At 32.7% G+C, this 20,069-nt stretch overlaps 1 protein-coding gene and 1 pseudogene across 5 annotated transcripts in view; one reads left to right on the forward strand and one right to left on the reverse strand.

Moving 5' to 3' along the window:
* The window catches only part of TSC22D1 (TSC22 domain family member 1), a 141,123-nt gene that overhangs the window by 93,412 nt on the left and 27,642 nt on the right, over positions 1-20,069 (reverse strand). The window contains exons 2-3 of one of the 5 annotated variants that reach the window (XM_006755316.2): positions 14,073-14,229; positions 11,729-13,196 (exon numbers count right to left, since the gene is read on the reverse strand). The exons of 1 other annotated variant lie outside the window; for it this stretch is intronic. In XM_006755316.2, the coding sequence (XP_006755379.1) occupies positions 13,179-13,196; positions 14,073-14,229 (175 nt within the window). In that variant the 3' untranslated portion in view covers positions 11,729-13,178. Of the gene's footprint in view, positions 1-11,728; positions 14,243-20,069 lie in introns of those variants that run through there. 3 more of the 5 variants (XM_006755315.2, XM_006755318.2, XM_006755317.2) reach the window with 3 other exon arrangements.
* LOC102765649 lies at positions 8,077-8,378 on the forward strand (annotated as a pseudogene).

Genomic DNA, 20,069 nt, shown 5'->3' on the forward strand with positions numbered 1-20,069 from the left:
AATATATTTTTTATTGATTTTCTACAGAGAGGAAGGGAGAGAGGTAGAGAGTTAGAAACATCGATGAGAGAGAAACATCGATCAGCTGCCTCCTGCACATCTCCCACTGGGAATGTGCCCGCAACCCAGGTACATGCCCTTGACCAGAACCGAACCCGGGACCCCTCAGTCCGCAGACCGACGCTCCATCCACTGAGCCAAACTGGTTTCGGCTGCTCCATGGGTTTTGACATAATGAGATGAACACTGGTGCTGCAGTGAGACTAGGAAGACTAAGAGGAAAAGAGCTCAAGTTTGAATGTGTTAATTTTTAAAAATTATCTAAGGGGATATCAAGACTGGAGCTGAGGAAGTAGCTGAGAGATAAAAACTTGAGGAGAGTTAATAAGGGAATGAATAAGATAAGATCATCTAAGTGTAAAAGGAGAAGAGGTTAAGGAAAAAGCTCAAGGCCTGGGCATTGAACTACATTCCATAGTTGGATGAAAGAGTAAGATCATCAGCAGCAACTAAAAAATAAAGGCTGTGAGGGAAACCAGAAATAAGCCAAGTAAAACACGTTTCAGAAACACATTTCAACTACATTAAATTCTACTATAGGTCAAGTAGGAAGGGGGAAGTAAGTATACAGTGGATCTGGCAACAAGGAGCCCCTAGGTGGCCTTGACAAGAGCAGTTATAGAGGTAATAGAAGCAAAGGCAAAACTGGAATAGATTGAAAAATAAATAAAATTTGAGAAATTATAACATGAGTAGACAATTCTTGGTAATAAAAGTGAGCAGTAGTAGAGTGTGAGAAAAGGGTCAGGGTGGTTTCCATTTCTTAAGATAATACATGACTGCAAAATTAGATGCTGATGGGAGTGATCCTAGTAGAGAGGAAGATTTGCTCATTGAGAACATACTTAAGTCACAAAGTCCTTGACAAGAAATAAGAGATAGATCCAGGTTCTAGAGGACAATGAAAAAAATTTCTTTGAAGAGAGGAAGAAACATTTTAATAATGCCAATGCTTGAGATAGATGAACTTTAGTAGGTAGATACTTCAATAGGATTAAGTGAATGCTAATTAAATAACTACAAAGGTTTAGAAGTCTCCTAATAAAGCACTATTACTTGTTAAGACTCAAAATAAATTGAAGGCAAATTCAAATATTTAAAAATTCATTCTAGTTTCCAGTACAAGATGTCACCCCCCTGAACACAATGAAAAAAGGAAAAAAATAGCTAACTAAAAGCCAACAAGTCTTCTTAGATCCATCAGAGAACCAAGGTCACAGGACAAACTGCCACCCCAAATACTGAAGAACCAGGCAAATACAGAAAAACCACAGCTTATCAGAAGAAAAAACCACCACTGTAGCCAGCAATAGGTAGAAAACCTAAAGGGAACTAAACAAATGGAACTACAAACAAAAATCTTTACACATCAAAGAAAGGACATTTGCCTATGTTAGATCCAATTAGGTGATAATATCCAAAATATATAAGAAACTCATACAAATTAACAGAAAACACACAATCTAATTAAAAAATGGATAGAGGACCTGAATAGGTATTTCTCCAAAGACATACAAATGGACAATGGACATATGAAATGATGCTCAAATCATTAATCATTAGAGAAATTTAACTCAAAACCATAATGAGATACCACACCTATTAGAATGACTATTATAAACAAGTGTTGTCAAGGTTGTGGAGAAAAGGGAACCCTTATGTACTGCTGGTGAGAATGCAAACTGGTGTAGCTATTGTGAAAAACAGTATGATAGGGGAATAAATGGTGATGGAGGGGACTTGAGGTGGTGAACACACAATACAGTGTATAGATGATGTATACAAATCGTACACCTGAAACCTATAAAATTTATTAGCCAATGTCATCCCAATAAATTCAATTAAAAAAAACCCTATAAAAGAAAAAAAAAAGAACTATCTTAGAACCCAGCAATCCCACTTCTGGGAACTATATAACACTAATTAGAAAAGACATTTGCATGCACCCTTATGTTCATTGCAGCATTATTTACAATAGCCAATATATGGAAGCCACTTAAGTGCCCATCAATAGTCAAATGGATAAATATGATGTGGCAAATTTATTAACAGATACCAAATCACAGATTCAGGAAGCTCAGAGAATATGAAACAGGATGAATACCAAAATATTTGCACTTAGGCATATCATATTCAAACATCAGAAGATAAAAAACAAAGAACAAAATATCTTGAAAGAAGCCAGTGGTATCAGTAGAGAAAGAAAAACCTTACCTACAGAGAAAAAAGAATAAGAATTACATGGCCATTTCTTCAGAAACCATGCAAGAAGAATGGAGTAAAATATTTAAAACACTGAAAGAATAAAAACTACCAATCTAGAATCTTGTATCCAGCAAAATTATCCTTCAAAAGTGAAGGAGGGAATAAAAAACGTCCTCAAACAAAACTGAAGGAAATTTGCCCAGCCGGCATGGCTCAGTGGTTGAGTATTGACCTATGAACCAGGAGATCACAGTTAAATTCCCAGAGTACATGCCCGGGTTGTGGGCTCTATCTCTAGACAGGGTGTGCAGGAGGCAGCCAATGATTTTCTCTCATCATTGATGTTTCTCGCTCTCTTTTTCTCTCTCTCCCATCCTCTCTGAAATCAATAAAAATATATTTTTAAATGGAGGAAATTTGTCACCAGTAGGCCCACCTTGAAAGAAATGCTAAAATAAGTTCTCCAGAGAAAAGATCTATATAATTTCTTTATGGAAGGGCATCAGAAAAAAAAATTAAAAGGCAAAAAAAACCAAACCCTTTATTTTTAAAATTCTAAATTGATTGTATCACACAGTTTGTTCAAAATGACAGCAACAATATACTGGATGATTACAGTTTATCGAAAAGTGAAGTAAAGGTCAGCAATGTTATAAGTGATGGAGGAAGGATGTGGGAATACTCAATTATAATGTAACTGCACTACCCATGAAGAAATATGTTATTTGAAGGTGGATTCATTATAAATGTATGTTGCAAACTCTAGTGCAACAACTACAAAAAATCTTAGAAGTATAATGATATGCTGGAATTTCATAAAATGCTCAAAATCAAAAGAGAGTAAGAGTAGAAAAAAATTAATTTTAAAAGTATAAGGGCAATCAATAGAAAATATACATGTTAACCCAGCCATAATAATCATTACTTTAAATGTAAATGGCTGAAACATATCAATTTAAAGACAGAGACTATGGAGTGGATAAAAAAAACAAGACCGAACTATAGGTTGTCTATATGAAATCCACTTTAAATATAAGGATAAAGGGATATTAAAAGTGAAGGGATGAAGAAAGTTACACTATGATAAAACTAATCAAAAGAAAGCTAGAATAGCTTTATTTTAAGCTAGAATAGCTTAATTTCAGGAAAAGCAAACTTCAGAACAAGGAAAAGTTATCAGACATAAAGAGAGGCATTACATAATGAAGGGCTCAATTCCCTATGAATGCGTAACAACCCTTAATACGTATTTATTAACAACAGGGCCTTAAAATAGGTAAGACAAAAATTGATAGAACTGAAATGAGAAGTAGATGAATCCACTATGCTACTTAAATACTTTAACACTGTTCTATCAGTAATTGACAGATCTAGCATGTAGAAATCAGAACAAACATTTTTAGCTGAACAACACTGTCTATTAACTGGACCTAACTGACATCCAAACAATATTTCATCTAATAACAATAAAATAAGTCTTCCCAAGCCCACATGGAACACTGACCAAGAGTAAGGGCCATAAAACAAAAAAATTTTAAAGAACAGAAATCACATAAAAGTATGCTCCTAGTACAACAGAAATAAACCAAAACTCAGTAACAGATACCAAATATTTGCAGATAGATGGAAAAGGCCAAAATATTGGAGATTAAACAGCACATTGGTAGGGGGGGAAAAAGTCTCATTAGAAACTTTTAAAAATGAAAATACAACTTATAATTCTGAGATGCAGCAAAATCAGTACTTTAAAAGAGCAAAATAAGGCAAGCAGAAGAAATAAAAAATAAAGCAGAAATCAATGAAACTGAAAACAGTAAGATAAAAGTTAACAAAATAAAAATCTCATTATCTTATCAATAAAATTTAAAAATCGCTAGCCAGGTCAACAAATAAAAGGAAACAAGACGCAAACAAGTAATATCAGAAATGAAAGGGTATCACTACCGATCCAACGGACATCTCCCCACAAATACCTTGCATGAAATGGACCAAGTCCTTAAAAGATATAACCTACCAAAACTTACACAAGAAAAACAAACTGAGTAAGCTTGTATCTATTGAATAAACTGAATCAATAACCTTCTAAAAAGCCGAAACCGGTTTGGCTCAGTGGATAGAGCGTCAGCCTGCGGACTGAAGGGTCCCAGGTTCGATTCCGGTCAAGGGCATGTACCTGGGTTGCGGGCACATCCCCAGTAGGAGATGTGCAGGAGGCAGCTGATCAATGTCTCTCTCTCATCGATGTTTCTGACTCTCTATCCCTCTCCCTTCCTTTCTGTAAAAAATCAATATATTTTTTAAAAAAAATAACCTTTTAAAAAGAAAGCACCAAACCCAGATAGTTTCATCAAATATGTAATGAATTTTAGCAAATATTTTATAAAATGATACCAATTCTCCACAATCTCTTTCAAAAAGTAGAAACCGAGGAAATAATTCCTAATCCATTCAATAAGGCCAGCCTAATATTAAAATCAGAAAATGGCATTAGAAGGAAAATTAAAGACCAATATCTCTCATTAAGACATATTCTTGACAAAATATTAACCAAATTCAATGAGTAAAAAGACTGTACACCATAGCCAATTTTGATTTATTACATGGATGCAAGGCTGATTGAATATTCAAAAATCCACTATGTAACCCACCACATCAATGGGCCAAAAAGAAAAAATCATATGATCATATCAATAGATTCAGAAAAGCCATTTGGCAAAAGCCGGTATCAATTCATGATTTTTTTAAAAAAAAACTATTAAGTAACTAGAATCAGAGGGGGGACTTTCTCAAGGTGATCAAGAATATCTATAAAAAAAACCTAGAGCTAACATCATACTTATTGGTGAGACATTATATGCTTTCGTCCTAATACAGGGAACAAGAGAAGAAGAAAAAATAAAACTGTCTTTGCAAATCCCTATGAAGAAAAAAGCTCCTGCAATAAGTAATTATAGCATGGTTGCAAGATACAGCTAATGTCAATTGTTTTCCTATATACTAACAATGAACAATTGAAATTTGGGATTTAAAATGCACAATTAACATTAGCACCCCAAAAATAAAGTATTTTGGTATAAATCTAACAAAATATGTACAAAGATAGATAGATAGATAGATAGATAGATAGATAGATAGATATAGATGGAAAACGTTACAAAATCTTGATGAAAAATCAAAGATATAAATAAATGGAGAGATATTCCATGTTAATTAGCCTAAATACTGTTAGATGTCAGTTCTTCCTAAATTGATCATTAGATCCAATGCAACCCCAATCAAAATCCCAAAAGTCATTTTATAGAGACAAATTGTTTCTAAAAGCTATATGAAAGTCAAAAGACACAGAACAGTCAGCACAATACTGAAGAACAAAATCACAAGACTGACACTACCCAACTTCAAGACTTACCAAAAAGCTACAGTATTCAAGACAGTGTGGTATTGTGGCAAAAGTACACAGGCAAATGGAACAAAATAAAAGCCCAGAAATAGACTCATACAAATATAGTCAACTGATCTTTGAAAAAGAAGCAAAGAAAATTCAAAGGAGGACAGTCTTTTCAACAAATGGTGTCATAACTGGACACATACACACATAATTCGTTCACCTTACACCTTTCAAAAAAGTTAACTCAAAATGGATCATTAACCTAAATGTAAAAGTCAAAACTGTAAAATAAAATAGGAGAAAAACTAGAAGACCATTGGTTGGTCTGGTAATTAAGTGGACTTCATCAAAATTTAAAACTGCTCTGTAACAGACACTACTAGCAGGGAAAATAAAAAGGCAAGCCACAGAATATTTGCCAAACACTTATCTGGTAAAGGACTGGTATCAAAAAAAAACAAAAACAAAAAAAACAAACCTGTTTAAAACTCAACAAGACGACAAACAATTGATTTGATTTTTAAAATGGGCAAGAGATGTGGACACCTTGCCAAAGATGATTTTTCAAAAGGCATTGTATATTTCCAAGTAAAAGACATCAGTCTGAAAAGGTTACATATCCAACTATATAACATTTCAGAAAGGCAAAACTACAGACAGAAAAAGATTTGTGGTTGTCAGGGGTGGGGAGTGAAGGAAGGGATGGGTAGGTGGAGCACAAGCCATCTGTAGGCCAATGAAACTTCCATATGACACTAACTGTGATACAGTATTATGTAATTGGCAAAAGCCATATAACTGTATGACACAGAGCAAACCCCAATATAAACTATAAAATTGAATGACATACCAATACTAGGTTCATTATTTGTAACAAATGCACCACAGAAAAGCAAGATGTTAATAATAGAGGAAAGTATGGGAAGGGACACCTGGTATTCATGTGTGACAGAACTCTGTACTTTCTGGTCTATTTTTCTGTAAAACTAGAAACTTCTTAAAGTCAATTAAGAAATGCATACTAAGTAAAATACCTTTTATCTACTTTCAACACTGAGGTTCTACATGAAATTTTCCTGAGAATATGCATTCTTTGGGGCAAAGATGTTTGGCAATCAGTGGTACAAGATAATTCTTTTAATTTTGACAGATCTTTCAAATGCCATCTTTGTTTCTTACTGATTATGTGCCTTTGGGCAGTTTTTGTTACCCCTGAGCTTCAGTATCTTCACATGTAAAATACAAAAATTACCTTTCTCACAGGTCAACTGGATTAATTACGTAAAATATTTGTAAAGCACCTAGCCAGAGGTGTACAGAGTAAGCATATTAAACGTCTGTTCCTTTCTTTCTCCCTCATTTACCCTAAAATTCTTTCTAATTCAGGTAAGGTAGAATATAGTCTACATATCAAGCCAGTGTTTCTCAAACAAGGATACTTGTACCCTTAAGAGATACACACAACTATTAAATAAAAAACTCATGTCTTCCTGAAACTCAATTTAAAATTTGGGAGAAAAAAGTTAAATATTTAACTGGTAATTTAAAATGCTGTTATAGATTTTTAGTATGTCCTACAACTTTTGTGATATTGTACTGTTAGTACAGTTTTTGTAATATTATATTTAAAATCTTTTTTCTTGAAATGTTGTTTATTGCATGTAACATTTAAAATCGTTTTTCTTGAAATAAGAAAAATGCTGTTATATCAAAACACCATTGCTATAGCAGAGTACTTGCACTGTATTTCAAGAGGCAACTTAAATCTATGCTTGCATAAGAACTTAGGCCCCAACTTAAGGCTTCTAGGACTACTACTTCCTTTGTCAACTTCTGCTGTTTGGTATAGAGTCTACTTTTCTACTAAAGCACTGCCTTTCATTTCTCATTTTAATTGTTAGTAAATACAAGTTCATTTTCTTTTCAATGTCAATCATGTGTCAACAGTTTAGCTTCAATGGGCGTGGTTACCCTTAAATTAGCAAAAAAACTGAAAAAAATAACATTATATATTACAAAGGTCTTTTAATATGGAATTTATGGTTATTTGCGTCAGAATTCAGCAAATAAAAATAACTGAAATGAAGAGTGTACTTTTTTTTACTATGATTTCTCAGGGTCTTAGCCATTAACTTCAGTCAATTTTGTTTTCCACTAAACTGTAAATATTAGCCTTTGTATAAACATACTACTTGCCTAATTTTCAGGAATACAAAATATTTTGCATATCACTATATTACTCAACAGAATCTCAACATGCATAAAATTAAGCACCTTAATGGCTAAATATGTAAGGATAAAGAAAGTGGTATGAGTATTCCAGAGCCAAATACACAGTGACCACACCTGTACTATCTTGATTTAGTGTCACACATTAAGGAAAACAATGATAAACTGATGTTCAGAGAAGATCTACAAAACTTTTAAGGATCTTAAAACTATACCACATGAACAAGAGCAAAAAAATACAGGTGCTTGGGTGCTATGGACTAACAAAGGACACCCAAAATGACGTCCAACCCCCAAAGCAGCAGCCAATGATACATATCTGTGGAGAATGTCATGCAGAAAGTGAAATAAAATCCAGGGATTCAATCAGAAGCAGAGAATGTAGATACAGAATAATGTACAAGAAAAGGACCAAAAGATTGATGGTTTTTGATGCTTGATGAAATGGAATCCTTTGTTCGCATTTGAATTTGCTGTTAATGTTGTATAGCTTTTGATTAGTGTTATCTTTATGAAAACAGCTCTCTATACACGATTTCATTTTAAAAACCAAAAAAAGAGAAAATATAGGTGCTTAATATGTAGGAAAAAAACAACTTGGGTTGGAATTGAGATATAACACAGTCATGTTAAAAGTCCTGAAGGCTGTCATATTTGAAAAAATCAGACTTGCTCTGTGTTTTCCAGATGTAGAATCTACATGAGAAGAAGGTAAAGCACAGGCAAGTACAGGTCTCTGAGCCTGCAGTCAAGAGACTTGAACCCTCCAGACATTTTATCAATTGTGATATTAGAAATATATGATATTCCTGAATACCAGTTATCTTATATATAAAATGAGGGTGCTAAAATAGATTATTTCTAAAGTAATTTTCAAATAAAAAAAAATGACACAGAAGTAAATTCTGGATCAACTTCTTAACATTAGACCATCCTGAACATGGAACCAACTACCTTATTAAGTAGTGAGTTCTCTTAGTAGTTCATATCATCATCATTTGCTCTACATAAGGCATAAGTGGAATAGATAGCATAGCAAACTATTTTTACTAAAAGCAAATGTCCAGGAGCTGGTGTTCTTATAAAAAGAATTAAAAGACAGGATAGAAGGTCATTGTGTTTAGCATGTTACCATCTACTGAGTAAATTAGTAATTTAATCTAGAAAAAAACTAATTTTTCTAGCTTATCTGGACTGATTACTGCATTTTTCCTTTGTTTCTAGATATACTAAATATGCTAACACTTGACTCATAGAATTACTTAATATTCCTTAGAGAATAATAGTATATCTTTCTTCTCTGAATGATTTTATCTACTAACAATATTATTTCTTAACCCATAGTATAAAAATCCCCAAGTTACAGTGTTTAAGGGAATATAAAACTTGAATTTCTCAAACCAAAGTAAAAATTAGTACAGCTACTGTTTTCTAAGTTCTAGGCATCATTTAATAAAAATAGGCATTCACAGCAAAACTGATGCCAGGCAGTAATTTCATGGAATACGTACTCAACTTCCCATGAAAAGTACAATATTTTAAAAGTGTTCAGAGTCTAAGAAATACTAAATTAAATATGGGTCATAAACACTAAGAGAGCAAGGATAGGAGGAAGAGATGCCCCGGAATAAATGAGGTCAAGAACACAACGGGTAGAATATCTGTAGATATGTTTCTAAATATATCCCAAAATCTGACAAAAACAAATTTGTGATTTATCCATCTCTCTTCTCTGGGAGAGATCACTAGGGAAAATTATTTTTCTAATTCTATATTTCTGAAAATACAAAGATACCTGTTATAGTTCACTTTATCGTCAGGCATTACATTGAACACATTTTGAACATTTTTCTACCTATGCCATACCTTACCTCTGGAGTAGAGATCCCTTTGGTCATAATTCCTGAAAACTCCGATGCATACTTCAAAGTTCCCTAACATTTTTACCGTAATAACCTAATTACCTTAGATGTACATACTGGGGGTGGGACGGCACTTTAGAGCACGTATGTGCATATTTTTGGAAACACAAATCTTTCACATTTTAGAACTAAATTAATATGAAGTCTGTTTAATGGGAAATAAAAAATACCTGAATAAAAAGCAAGAGATTGCTTAGAACATCTAAGCAACTGACATCTTGCTCAATTGTTTCAATATAGAAAAGTAAAATAAGATCTGTGCACATATTTACAATGAACTGTAAGCCACACTGCTTATGTCATATATATTTTTAAGACAGAAGTTATTAAAAAACTGTTTCCTCTCTAAAGAACAAAACTGTATCTATAGTTAATCCAATTGATGATTAAGCCTATGTTCTTTTACCTCAAAGATATAAAGGTAACCCATGTTTAACATTCTGTAATGTCTTTATTTTAAAGCTACTGATAATGTAGGGAAGAGCCCATGTAATAAAAACTAACTTATTTAAAACGCTCATATCACCATTATTTTTACAATGTTTGAAATTTCTGGTGCAAGATTTTTATTTAACCTCCCACACCTCAACCTTTCATACACATATGGTTAAAGATAATTTTTTTTGTATTCAAGTAAAATACAGCCTCCTGCTGAGATGTGGTCTGTAAATTTTTTAATTGCTTTAACTCTAAAAACAAGCTTTTATTCACAGGATCCTTACTCATCTTTTCCAAACTTACCAGAATAAAGCCAAGAATTTTAACTTCCTTTCCCACCTCCCCAAATGTAGTAGCTATTCTAAATTATAATTTCCATTTCTAATTCTTTTTTTAGAGTATAATTTCTTTGAGAAGCCAAATAACTTCATTTAATCCAAAAGTTGTCATTAATTTAACTTTTATTTCTTGCCAAGGACCCCATCATAATGTTTATTTTTTAATCTTTGGAGTCCACTTCTTGTAAAGTTTTCTTCAAATCAAAAGAAAAATCGTCTTGCTTCTAGCAGACTCTGAATTTTTTAGAAAAGGTAAATTGCTCCAGGGGCTTCAGTTAAGCTTAGGTAGCTATAAAAACCAGAATCATTAAAACCAATATGTATCCTATCAGGTTAAAAGCAAGAGACTCTTAATATTTTACCTTCTACAATTATTTGCTTAAGCAGAACACTAAAATATAAAAAAAATTTTCTTCTCCTGTTAACAGCTCTTATAAATTAAGTAGTCTCCAATCAGCCATTATTTTCAAATGTATTTTTCTGCATACAGGAGCTGTCTTTTGCATGCTATTTTATAAGATGTTATACTTTGAACAATCTTGCTTTTAAAAGATTTAACCATATTCTCCTAATATGTATAATTTTGACTCAAGAGTTTTCCTGGTTTGCAAAATTGACATTAAAAGTGGCATCTAAAAAATCCGATTCTTGAAACAAAACTAAGATGAAGCAAATCATGAAAATGCAAAAACTGACTATTAAATAGATCACCTATTTCATAAATTTGGCACTGGGTGACTTGATAATCATTTTAATTTAACAGTTTAAAAATTGTTTTCTCAAAAAAGGTTAACATACTCAGGGTAGGATATATATTTAGAAATACTTAGATAACGACACATAAAATTAAAATACACTTAAAAATACTGTTGTAGTTTTCAATTTCTACTCCTGAAACAAAAATAAGCCATTTATCGTAAGTGCATTTTTTTCAAGGAGAAAATATTTATTAGTTTTCAAATGATCACATAATACAAATATTACAGTCATTCTAGAAAAAAATTAGCTTATAATATTCATAAAATAAACACTGAAAAATATAAGATTGCATATTGTGACACAAAATATTTAAAAATCTGAAAGAAAAAATATTAAAATAAAAATTTAAATAAACAAATCAATTTACATTAATACACAAAAAGTTTCAGTTTTAAATAGCTTTTAGTGGCATGAGGTGAATAGAAATGCACTTACATTTCTTTTGTACACTTTAAGAAACATAGCTAAAATTTAATCAAAGCATGAGATTAAGAAATTAAATCATTTCCATCTTTCAAAACTGAAACAAAAGGCTAATAATCTCACAGGCCATAAACTGGTTCAAAGAGTTCAACTAACTTAACTTCCAAGAAATCTCACTTTCAATTTCCCTAAGTTCCTTCTAAAATGTTGAGCAGCTATTTTTTAAATTTATATGTTTGTAAAGACTTTCTTATTAACATTTAACAAAAACAAATCAAGCATAAAAAGCTGTAATGATTTATGAAAATTCAGAACTCTCTAAAGAAATTTTAGTTTAAATTGACCTTTTACACTTTCTTTTAAGTACTACATATACAAAAATTTATTTATAATCAATGAGGCAAATACAGGTCTAATAGATAGCCAAGAAAGACTAAAGGCCAGGTTATAACTTGGCAAATGTTTCTAGAATCCTAAAACATTTTAAAGGCTTCCATATTAATAATTCTACAATTTCCATTCTTAAAATTTATACCAAATAAAACAAACTGATAGCATTGGGCAACTTTTAAAAAATACTTTAATAGCTTTAACTGACCAGTTAAGAGATATCAAAAAGAGAAGTAGAAAAATTTTGATAACTATTATGATCAATTGATAGTTTGGATAATTATCTTGCAACACTTACATGGACTACTACCTGCTTTGTTTCAGTATCATTCAAACTTTACTATGTCTTCAATGCAGAACAATTCCTCACGTTTAACAAGTATTTACTACTTTAGAAGGAGTAAAAGCTACTTTCATCTCAAAAGATCTCTTCTACTTCTATACTGATTTGACAAATGAAAATATGACTCAAGACCAGAAAAAGATAAGCTAAAAGTGTAGCCTTAATTTTAAAAATAATTTGGGAGTAATTAAGAAGTTCTAGCTTCTAGTTTATTTCTAGTTTCTTTCAGTGTCAGAGAAAAAAAAGATTCACTAAATTTTTTGGATCTCTCATAATACTACAAAAAAATGTTTGCCTGCTTGATTTGAAGGTGATTTTCAATCCCACAAATCTGTTAAGTGAAACAGACACAGAGAGCTGCTTTTAAAAGAAAGGAGTCTCTCATGCTTCCTCTATTTCAGTCTTCTGAATAGAAAGGAATATTTTCATGGCCATGTAAAATCCAATCTGAAAAAATTATTTCATTAATTGAGCCTTTCCATTTCCAGACCAAGAGTACACCAGAGTAAATGTTAAAGTTTATAAATGACAAGATCAGGTGGCTCTCTCATCCTTGTGTCTTCTAGATATATTGCATGGCTCCGTTCACCACTGCCTTCCAAACTGCAGGTGCTGCATGTGTGACAGATATCATCCATGAAGGCTCTGCTAGGAGAGTTCCTTTTGCTGAAGAAGTATGATGTTTACCAGTTGAAAGAAATCTGGGCAATTAGAGAACAAATAAACCGGTCTCCCATTATCAAGATACCTGGAGTCACAGAAGGAATCCACCAAGGAAAAAAAAACTTGCCAAAGGCACCAAGTTCACATTCTACCCATTGTAGATGATAAGAATTTCCTGGAATCAAATCCTACCCTTGGCATCAAAGAAACTAAGAGAAAACCATTTTAATGCCATGGGAAAAATCTAGGACAAGGCTTTTGCCACAAATAACAGTATTCCTAGGGACTAGAAAACTACTTATAAATATATTTAACATACCCTTTCAGGGATATTATATCCTGAAACTTATATTCATTAATATTTCTTATTAAAGAATGAAATCTAGATTTGGCAGTAAAACCATAACAGTACTATCATTTCATCTTCTAGAAGATCTAATTAATATGAAGTCCTAAAGTTTGATGTAGGAAAAAGACCAAAACTTTCTCACTAACAGGGCAGGATAATACCTTGGACATCAGACTGTGTAAGTTAGGTGAGTTCAGATGTCCAGTTTGCCCAAAGATAAAATACAGAAACTTCTTAATTACTGGAATATAAGAGAGCACTTAGAAGTCAACTAGTACCATTAAAAGCTAAAATGGCAAATATTCCCTTTTTAAAAGTCCTGTGGACTACAAAGTCATTCACTAAATCAAGTGCTCCAAATTAATAATTACTTGGAGAGAAAATTAAATAAATTTTAAGTCGCTTTTTTGAATGGGCACTAGTTAGCATTCTTAGAAAAACAAACAGATTGCAGCCCCACTCAGTTCTAATATGAACCCAAGGAGCTTACCAGTAGAATTAAATGGGCAATGGAAGGACACTCCAATCTATAAATAAACCCAAGTAAATAATGGAAAGCACCCACTTGTTTATTATCCTTTCCCACTCTCTCCAGAAGCTGGATATTCTGCCTCCAAGGGTTCAGTGGAGAAAGTGGACCCCTGACGTCAAAAGCTCTCCGTGGTCTTGGCTGTATCTGTGGTTCTAGGATCACTCCTTGCACCTCTGGTAGGAGAGAAGCACTGAAATAGAGAGCTGAATATAGATTTAAGAGAAAAATTCTTATTAAGAAATTACATTCTCTGGTCATTTGAGTTTGTAATGACTTATCCTCAGGATAAAAAGGAGCTAGCTACTTTCGGGCACTTTCTTTAGTGCCTTCTCAATTTGAATTTTAGAAGTCTGTCCCCACAAATGATCAATTCCTCAGAAACTATTAAGAAGGGACCTATCTTGGTCTAAAACATAACACACTCTGTGACAAACCACTCAACTTCAAGTGGTGAAGACTGAATTGAAAAATGATAAATTATGACTGGAAACAAGATCATAGTTCTCTTAATGGGACAGGGAAAGGCACTCGGCCTCAGATATATTAAAGGAGGAGTCCCCAGTTAATTCTTCTGTAAAAGAGAAGAAGATGGATTGAAAAGTAGAAACAGAAAAATCAAGCATATGAACAGGAATACTAATAAACCTTGGGAACTGTTTAAGAAGCTGAATTTGTTCTTGGTTTTTAAAGTTTTCAGTAATTTAAAAGACTACAGTCCCACATTATAGCAATACAAAGCTAAACTTGAATTTTATCAAGCTATGACTACTGCCACTGAAAAAGATTTATTCTTCAAGCACTCATATTTAAAAGTTGAAGGGCAGGATAGTGGATATAGGTAATACAAACTAAAAATCTTTTTAAAACATATGATCATTTGGTTTGAGGTCAAGAAGGACCAGGAAATAATCATTAATGGCTACAATGCAGAAATTAAAGCAGTAAGATATACCCAAAAAATAGATGATGATAAAGATACTGAAAAATAGTTTGCATTGTTATAGGAATAAGGTAAATAAGAGAAGGAAGTTCAAAGCACACAGCAACTGATCAAGGAAAAGCTGAAAGGAGAATAAGATAGGGAGACATGTATTTAAAGTTATAGGGACTGCAGGATAAATTTTAACAGTGGAAAACAGATCAACTATACTTTGTGGTACTGAGTAATACATCCCTATTAAATTTCAGACCTTATTCTAAATAGAAAGGTGCTGCATATTTCTCCTGTATGGAACATAGTTCACACTATTCTATTTCAGGGATACAGTATATTGTGGGATAAATTAAGAAAAAAAAATACTATCAAGTAATCTCTCTCTCACACCAACTGGTTATCACAAGGGTTCCTTACCTGTTAGTGGAACGAGGATTGTGCTCTCTTGTTCTATCAACCAACAAAGGTTATAGTCTCAGCACTATGAAGGTAGCAACCAACCAAAGTTAATGTTTTAATGCCTTCAACTTCCTCCTGGCTCTGCCAGCCAGTTTGGAAATATACGAATAGCTGAAAAGGAATGGTTATTCCATTACCTAACAACATCTGGACTAAGTTTCTTTTAAGCCTAAAGATGAAAGAACAAGCTAACACTTCTGCTTTAGGAATATATGGAATTCTGTACAAGTGAGAAATGAACAGTCTGGACTAAGAGAAAAAAAAAACCTACACATTTAACTATCAAATCTATAATTTCCAAAAATTAAAAAAATAATGAAAAAAGAAATCTAAAAGATGTCAAGGGGTGAAACAGCCATATTGCAAGAGGTATCAAATTAATAACTACAAAAATACTTTATGAAGCTTTGTGCCAGCTTTTTTTTTTCATTTTAAGTTTCCAATAGAGTTTAAGTCCTGAAGTCTTTTAGTTTTAAATAAACTAAAGACTCTATTTTTTGAGCAGTAACTTAAAACAGTATTTTACTGTATAATCACATTGGGGAGGTATATGAGGAATGACAAGAGGAAAGGAATACAAATTAGAAAAAGATCTGAATACCAAGTATCTCAAGAAATACAATCTAAATAGGTATTTTCAAGAATCCAAAAATCCCAAATAGATTAACAAAGTATTCCATAGCTGGAGTTCCTAAGGGGTGGCTCTTTAACAGATGGAAAAGGCTTAAAATTAATACACTAGAACTATCTTATTTATGTTTTCATTGTACCTTTATGGAATGAGATGTGCTACATTAAAACTATTAAACAATCGTCGTCTAGTCTTTTCCATTCGATTTCCTTGACAAATTAATCCTTTTCGTATCTAATATTTCAATATACACCAGGAAAATTATTCAATATTTCCAAACTAATGAGATCTTGAAATTTAACATTAAGATACAGTTAAAAATATATTCAGAAATTATAAACAAGATGATTTTCCAAATTTCCCAGTTTTCCTTCAGTTCTTGAATGCTAATCAGCAGTAACAACATATCTGAATGAAAATACAGGCAAAAAGGGAACATTCCATTTTGAACAAAAAAAATACATCTAATTTTTTTTTAAGTTTACAGACATATTTCACTTTGAAAATAAAAACAACCCACAAGAAAACATATCTTGCTCAAACTGATATTGGGCTAACTCTACAATTTCTGTTTCGTCAGGAGCTCCAAACCTTTAACATACCCTGAAGAATATATAAATTAAAAATGCAACAACAAAAAAATAAATATCCTTAGGTTATGGGACGAGTTGGCTGGTGATGTAGATCCACTTATAAACTTCTCCCAAGTCAGATTACTTTCAGGATGCAACTTCTTTCTTTTGCCTAAAGTACCAAAACTTGTAGATTCCACATACTTATACTAAAAAATGAATTAAGTACACAGATTTCCCTAAATAGACATTATTTTGAATCAAGGAGAGAGAGTATCACTCTTGCTTTAGGAGTGAATAATATATGGAGACTGTGGGTTTAATCTTGTACCATTTATAAAGAAAATGTAAAGGCACTTTCGAAATGAGATCATTAATCAAAAACGAAAGAGCATCTTTTGTGAGAGTTAATGGAGGCTCATAAAAATTACACAGTAGGACCTTACCTAATTCTATTTTAATAGACAGCATTCTTCTAAGCAGTATTTTAAGAGGAAAAAGAGTAAATACTCCTCTACAGGACTCCAGTAGAGAATAAATTCTAAACCAAAGCCAACAAAATCAGCAATGCTGAAATGTCACAAAGGAACTCAAACAGGTGTTACAGTACATCAATAAAACCATTTTAGCATTTCCCATAAATGCTTAAATTTTTAATGTATTTTAGTTATGAACATAACTAAAAATCCTGTTATATTCAAATCAGAAGCACTAAACCTAAATAGTTTATGTATAAATCCACTGAGAAATTATCCTGAAATGTACAAACTAGATTATTTGCAATATTTGTTCTCAATATTAAACTATTAAATGAGTACCTACTGCTATTTTTAAGCATTTCTCATATTGAAAAGGAAAAGTTACACCTAATCAATTTTAAGCAATGAAATAGAAGGTAACATTTTTACAAAGATTATCATTTCTATCCACTTGTGCTGTAACTAACTGATCTTAAGTTGAACTTGCTAGTAACTTATAGATTTATAGATTATTCACACAAAAAAACAAGATATTCTATGCTAAATTGAAAACATGATGTAATATATTTTCCTATTCATCTTTTATCACTCATTTTACTGGTTCTAAGGCACATCTGCAGAGAAAAAGAATTTCTCACAAATCCCTCCAAGTGTCCAGAATAGCCCGGCTGGCATTAAAAATAAAGTGAAAGGACAACCTTAGCAGAAAGAGTGAGTTTGGTATCTGCAGCTCTAGAAGAGTGCATGGCACACTAAGTTAGGTAAATGCAGTAAATGTTATATCAATGAATGAAGCCTACTGATCAAGAAACAAAAAGAAGAATTTTGTCAAGTGGCTGATACCTAAAATAGACACTACAGAGTTCAACTTCCTAAAGAAAATAAAAACTTATCAAAAACATTACTTTCATGGATCTCTTCTGGGGATCAGCTTTTAGGATTAATTTTCTAGTATGGTCAGCTGAAACTTCAAAGGTATTATCCTGAGATGATCAAAATTTTAGCTAAATTACAGCATCCATTATAGATTTTCCAATGTTCTTTTTCCAGGTTTAAAATTAGTAAGGAAACAAACCAGCTATTGACAAATTCAAATTTTCAATTTTGAAAATTGAGTGATATTGCCAAAAAGCAAACAAGCAAAACCCATCTTCCTTAGAACAAGTTAGCAAAGGTACTATATGGCTCTGGAGGAAAGGAAGATTATTTCTAAACCACATCTTATATATATAGTCAAATGGGATACACCTTAAAAACATCCAAATAGGGACGAAAGCTTAGAACTTTGAAGAATGCTTAGCATTATGAGGATACACACTTAATCATGGAAAGCAAGTTCCTAAAAGAGAAGAAAGTAGTCATGAGAATAAAAAGCCCTATTATAAATGTTTTAAAAACTCAACATCTAACCAAATTCCAAGATTTCTCAATATATTTTTCCATCCTTTGGGAAAACATAGTATCCAAAAATGTTATCAGGATTCAAATTATTTCACTAGGTTTAAATGTCAAGTATTTGTTAAAAGATAGACAAGAAAGAGATAGCTAACCCAGCTGTGTCTTCATGTTCCTCTAGCTCAGGGGTCGGCAAACTGCAGCTCGCGAGTCCTGTGGCATGGGCCACAAAATTTCAATCACACTGTACGTGCGCGCCCGCACATGGTATTTTGTGGAAGAGCCACACACAAGGGGCCAGTTTGCCGACCACTGCACTAGCTTATAAGATGAAGCAGAACAAATAAAAAAGAAATATCGCACAATATACATTTAAGAGTAGGTAACCCACTACAGAATAAAAGATAAAAAACAAGAAAGTCAGCTTCAGGTTCAAGTTGCCTTTAAAAAGTCAACTTCAGGTTTAAGAAGACTAAACACAAAAATATTGTTTGCCCCTGCCTCCCTTGAATAAGAAAGGCTTCTATAGCCCAGGCCAAGTGGCTCAATTGGTGGGAGCATCATCCCGTACATCAAAAGGTTGTGGGTTCGACTCCCAGTCAGGGCACATACCTAGGTTGCACGTTCAACCGGTCTGGGCATGTACAGGAGGCAACTGATCGATGTTTCTCTCTCCCTTCCTCTCGCTCTAGAATCAATAAACATATCCTTGAGTGAAGATTTTTTTTTTTTTTTTTAAAAAGGCTTCTGTATTTAAAAATAAAAAGAAGCCCTAACCGGTTTGGCTCAGTAAATAGAGCATCGGCCTGCGGACTGAAGGGTCCCAGGTTCGATTCCAGTCAAGGGCATGTACCTTGGTTGTGGGCACATCCCCAGTTAGGGTGTGCAGGAGGCAGCTGATCGATGTTTCTCTCTCATCGATGTTTCTAACTGTCTATCCCTCTTCCTTCCTCTCTGTAAAAAATCAATAAAATATATTTTTTTAAAAAGAAAATCTTAATGAAAGTGAGTTTAAGAAAAATCTCTAAATCACTGTGGCAAATTATTTTTATTATTAACTCAGACCTTTCATTTTACTCCTCTAGCATCTTTTTTACCTGTTTTGCTAGTATGAAATATTTAGCTTTGTTCTAATGATGACCCAAATATATTGAAGTATAGATAGGAAGAAAAAAAAGAAACAACTTTCTACCACATTTTTAATTCCATGATTTTTGCGTTGTGCTACATTCTTAAGGTCATTCAGAAAAAGATGAGTATAAAAGACTATAGAAAGAAAAAGGTATGTTTTATAAATTAGGCTGTCTTTACATTAATTCCTTTAATTCTTATCTGTCTATGACAAGAAATATGACATACAAGTCAACAAAATGATGTTAAGGAATTAAATTCAAAAGGTTCTTCATCAAGCAAAAATCATCAAAGGGTACAGGGTTACTAAAATTAATGGGTGCAAGTATGTTGAGAAACAGGACATTTACTTGGTCTCAAAATATCTCCCCACAAGATACTTGCTATTTACAGAGAAAAAGAGTAATTTAACAGTATGGAAACCTGGCA

The sequence above is a fragment of the Myotis davidii genome, unplaced genomic scaffold, assembly GCF_000327345.1.
Source record: "Myotis davidii unplaced genomic scaffold, ASM32734v1 scaffold1572, whole genome shotgun sequence".
Taxonomy (NCBI): domain Eukaryota; kingdom Metazoa; phylum Chordata; class Mammalia; order Chiroptera; family Vespertilionidae; genus Myotis; species Myotis davidii.